General features: G+C 49.1%; 1 protein-coding gene across 1 annotated transcript; it reads right to left on the minus strand.

Annotated features, from left to right (window-relative positions):
- Nucleotides 1-1,939: 1,939 nt before the first annotated feature.
- On the minus strand, nt 1,940-2,685 carry LOC103603395 (neurexin-3-like; the record flags this gene model as incomplete). Its single annotated transcript, XM_008587903.1, has 1 exon — nt 1,940-2,685. A coding segment is annotated over exon 1 (709 nt), but the record flags the coding sequence as incomplete, so codon positions are not given.
- Between the last annotated feature and the right edge of the window lie 2,146 nt (nt 2,686-4,831).

Raw genomic sequence — 4,831 nt, forward strand, 5'->3', positions numbered from 1 at the left:
ATGAGAAAACAAGTGATCATGTCAGCGTCTTCAGGCAGAACTTTCTCCAAAGCCAAGAAGCTTTGAACAGCAGTCAGCTCCAGAATGCACCTGCTTGTGAGAGGCACTTCAATAATCACATTCCCAAAGTGGTTCTGCAGATTGGGGTTGCCTCTACCCCACTCGCCCACCCCTCTTTCCTGTGACTTCAGTGGGGAAGACAGAAGCCAGACAAGGACAACCTATGCATTTGACCTCTCCCTCTCCAACAGGAAAGGAGATATGATGCCCAACCCAGTAGAGAAAAGAAGCAGAGACCCAGAAAACACTCCTGCAATAGCCCACACACAACTTACACTGAGGCCTCCAGCGAGACCTCCAATGTGTCCTAGTCTCCAGCATGTGCCACTTGTAAAATAAACTTTGATTTTTTTAAAATTTTAAATAGCTACTGATAGCTAAAGTTCACATGAACCATAGCCTGCCTTAGAGGTTGGGCTGTTCTGGAAACATTTAAGGAATACCTGCAGACAGGATCTTTAATTACAAATCCCAAGGAAGCAGGGCAGCGGGGCCTTACCTGAATGAAGAGACCCTGGGAGTCAGTGGCAAGATACTCACCTGGCCCCACCCACCTGACTTCCCTTGACCTTGTACCAGTTGGTTCTTAACCTTGATTGCACACTGCATAATGTGGGGAGCTTTACAAATATACAGATTCTTGGGTTCCACCCCCAGAAATTCGGATTTAATTAGGCTGGGGCATGGCCTGGAAGTTTTTAAGTTCCCCCAGGTGATCCTAATGTGCAGCCAAGGTTGAGTCCTCTGTTCTGCCTTATACCATGCCACCAGCTCCATGAAGAGATCAGCATGAGATAGCAACACAAAACATCTCTAGAAGAATCCAGGCCTTAACCCAGAAAGCATAAGAGGTGATGTAACTTGCTTGCCTCCTCTTCCTAACCTCCCAACCTACATACCCATCTGGCCACTTCTCACACACCTGTTCACTTCAATGTTTCCTCCTACCCAAATCTAAGCCTTTAGTGAGTCCAGGAGTCCAGGAATTTGGCTTTTGAGCATTTGCCAAATTAAAGCCCGGGCCACTTCTTCCAGATCTAATCTCAAACAGTCAGAATACGGTGAATAAGGTGAGGGCAGCCTAAGCCCTTTTGCACAAGTCCTTTCTTCTCTCTCCCTGTAAAGTTGTAGTTGAACTTGGGGGGGTTTCCAGGCTATGCCAAGTACTGTCAGCTCCCTTGGTGGACTTGGCTGAATGAGGATCCAGTCCATCTCTGTGCCTGTCAGTACTGTTGTTAGTATGTAGAGAGGACACATCTAAAGAGGAAACTCATATGAAAAATGTTCATTGCTAGAACAAAAAAGCAAGGACCTCCCCTGAGTGCACCCCAGGGGGCTGTGGGGGGAAGGGGCACAGGGAAAGGGTTGGGTTGGCAGCAGGGCCAAGTACGTTCCCAGCAACCCATCCACCTCATTCTTCTTTGCACAGGCACCCCTTATGCTGGGGATTAAAAGGAGGAAGTGATGGGGAGTTTCACATCCATCCCGAAGGGTCCAAGTCTCAAGAGATCAGGAGGGACAGAGATAAACACTTTGCCAATTTCTAATTTCTTGCCCTGTGCTGATCCTGCTAAGCAGTGCTGCTATGGAAGGAGTTGAGCTGGGGTTCAGACTGCAGTCTTCTCCAACCAGCCCTTTGGGTTGAGTGCAGAGCCCACAGCTGAGTAGCCAGGATTCCCTACCTACTGAGATCTGGTGGATTTTCCACTGAGAGCAAGCAATGGATTTCCATTGCCTCCTCAGGGAAAGGGGCCCAGTTAGCTAACATGCAGCTAAAGAAGCACTTCTCTGTAGAGCTGGTTCCTGTCAGGAGTCTCTGCCCTCACCCAATGCAGTGGGCAGGCCTCTAGCAAGAGAGGGAGAGGGCAGTGGATCTTACCTTCTGAGCAGAGCTTGCCACCGTAGCCAGTGGTGGAACAGTCACAGGTGGGGTGGCCATCCAGAAGGAAGCAGATCCCACCGTTTTCACAGGGACGCTCCCCACAGGGTCCCTCGGCATCCAGCTGAACACCCTGGCTCCCCAGAAGCCGAGGCTCCGAGTTGCCATACTTGAGATCCAGGATTAATCCCTTGAAGCCGGGCGTGGCCTGTACTCCATCAAGGGTCAGAGTGGAAGGTCGTATGTCTGCGGGGACTCCACCAAGGAACAAGTCACTGACCACATCCATGTAGGGCCGCTGGGCCTGAAGCTCCCCAGACTGGCCCTCACCATCGAGCATCAGCACAGTGCGCAGGCGGTCCCGGCTCACCATGAGGAAGTGCCAGCTGCTGTCGTTCACCTGCTTGTTGGACAACACGGCAGTCTCAGCGCAGTCCATGCTGAAGCGGAGCTGAACGCGGCCGTCCACCAGGGAGAGGCAGAGGAAGTCACAGACACCACCATCGTCCAGGTAGAGGAGCAGCCCCGTGGACACATTGGTCTTGAACTGGAAGCTGAGGTCGCTGCGCGTGCTGGCGTCCCAGCGGAGGTAGCGGGCCCACTGGTTGGGGAGGCCCATGAACTCAAGACCCAGGCAGAGCCCCAGCAGGGACCCCAGCAGGATGCTCACCTTCAGGGTGAAGAAAACCGAGTGCAGAGTGAAGCTCATCGTGGCTGCTGCGGCCCTCAGGGGAGGGAGAGAGGGAGACAGGACAGAGATTGGGGACAGAGAGCACACAAGAGGAGGGAGACACGCACACAAATACCAAGATGGTGAGGAAGAAGGAATGTCAGCAAGACAGCCCAGATGGGCGCACGAGCAAGAAATCCAACAAGGAGGCAGAGATGGGGGACAGAGAGCACACAAGAGGAGGGAGACACGCACACAAATACCAAGATGGTGAGGAAGGAGGAATGTCAGCAAGACAGCCCAGATGGGCGCACGAGCAAGAAATCCAACAAGGAGGCAGAGGATCAAAGAAAATAAATTAGAAGGTGAGTAATGAGCAAAACAACCCTCATCTCTTACTAAATATTGGGGAAAAGTTCTTATAGAAAAAAGTATGCTCCCTGAGGTTTTTTAAAAAGGCTACGTTTCAGTCCTACTTCCTGTATGTGAAACTTTGAGAAAATTTCTTAACCTATTTGAGGTTCTATTTTCTCATTTGTAAAGTAGAGAAAATAATAGCCCCTTTCCAAGACTGAGGAGAGAATTAAAGGAGACCATGTTAAATGGGAAGATCCTAACACGAGGCTTTATACATAGTAGATGATCAATAAATACTAGGTGTCTCCCTTCTTTGTTTATGAAATGGAAAGGGAAGAGGGTTTGGGAGTGTGTGTCTGTCTGTGTGTGTGTGTGTGTGTGTGTGTGTGTGTGTGTCTGCATCTGCAGACTGAGGGCAATGTATAAAAACACAAATATTTTTTTAAGTTATGAAAACTGTAGAATGGATAACAACCAAAGAGTCAAGAACTGCCACCAACCTCAAGTGTGTTTTATAATGTTATAATGTTTTATACATGTGTTTTACAATGGTTAGAAATGCACCAGCACCCAATCCAGTCCATGATCTGGTTTCTGAGGGCACACTCTGGCCCACCTAACCAGAGTGCAGAGGTCTCTGTTCAGATGGAGCAGGGAGTGTAATTTCCAAGAGCCGTGCGAGTTACCGGTTATTACTTGGCACATTTGATAACTCACCATGGTTTGTAGTAGAACATTACTATCCACTGTTTTTATGATGACCACATAGGCAAAGGTAGTTATTTCTTTGATGAGGAAGATGCTGTTCTTTAACAAGGAACAAGCACCTATTCCCAAACAAACAAAACCAATCAACGAGAGGCTGATGATCCAGCATTAGGAAAGCCTTTGTATAAGCTTTTGTCCAAGCAGTGCTTCCTAAAGTGGGGCATGGAAGCTCCCAGGGATGTGAGGGATGTTTAGCTGGAACATGGACCCAGGAGTGTGCTAGTGCTGAATCCTGCTGGCTTGTGGGAGCTGACTGCTAAAATTTCAGAAATTGTTGAGCTGGTTGATGTCACTTTAGTAGCATGAACTCAACTATGCTAGGAGTACTTACGCCACAAAAATAGGCAAACACCACCAATCAGTCCTTGAGAAGTTGAAAGTTAAGACTTGAAAGAGGGTGAGGGAATTAGCCATGTAAATATCTGGGATGAATGTTCCAGAAGTAATAGTCAAAGCGAAAGTCTTGAGGCTGGAACAGAATGGTATATTTGAAACACAGCATGAGGCCAGTGCTGTTGGAGTGGAGTGAGTGCGAGACATGAAGCCAGAGGCAGGAAACAGGAGGCTCGGTCATGAAACGTTGACAGTTTCTGAGAATGGTTGTTGCGTAAGGTGGGGTATGCCAACCAAGTCGAAACTAGTGGGGGACAAGCGTACTCGAGAGGGAGTAAAGCAAGCAATCAAGAGCCCAGGCTCTGGAACCAGATTGCTGATTGGGGGTTCCCTGGGGACAGCGACGGCTTCACCATGGTGCCAACCACAGGGCCTTGTCATGGAATAGGAGCTCAGAAACATTTGTAGAAAGAATCAACAGTAAAAACAGAAGCTGAAGAGCAACGCTGTGGATCATCTGCTGATTGGGGGCTCCCTGGGGACAGCGACGGCTTCACCATGGTGCCAACCACAGGGCCTTGTCATGGAATAGGAGCTCGGAAACATTTGTAGAAAGAATCAACAGTAAAAACAGAAGCTGAAGAGCAACGCTGTGGATCATTTGGCTTCTTTTCCATGCAGTGGCCTCCATATGACCCCACTTTACACAACAACAGCAATCCTGAGTCCCCACTCTGGATGCCAACCTCACCTGACCCCAAAGG

The sequence above is a fragment of the Galeopterus variegatus genome, unplaced genomic scaffold, assembly GCF_000696425.1.
Source record: "Galeopterus variegatus unplaced genomic scaffold, G_variegatus-3.0.2 Scaffold4584, whole genome shotgun sequence".
Lineage (NCBI taxonomy): Eukaryota > Metazoa > Chordata > Mammalia > Dermoptera > Cynocephalidae > Galeopterus > Galeopterus variegatus.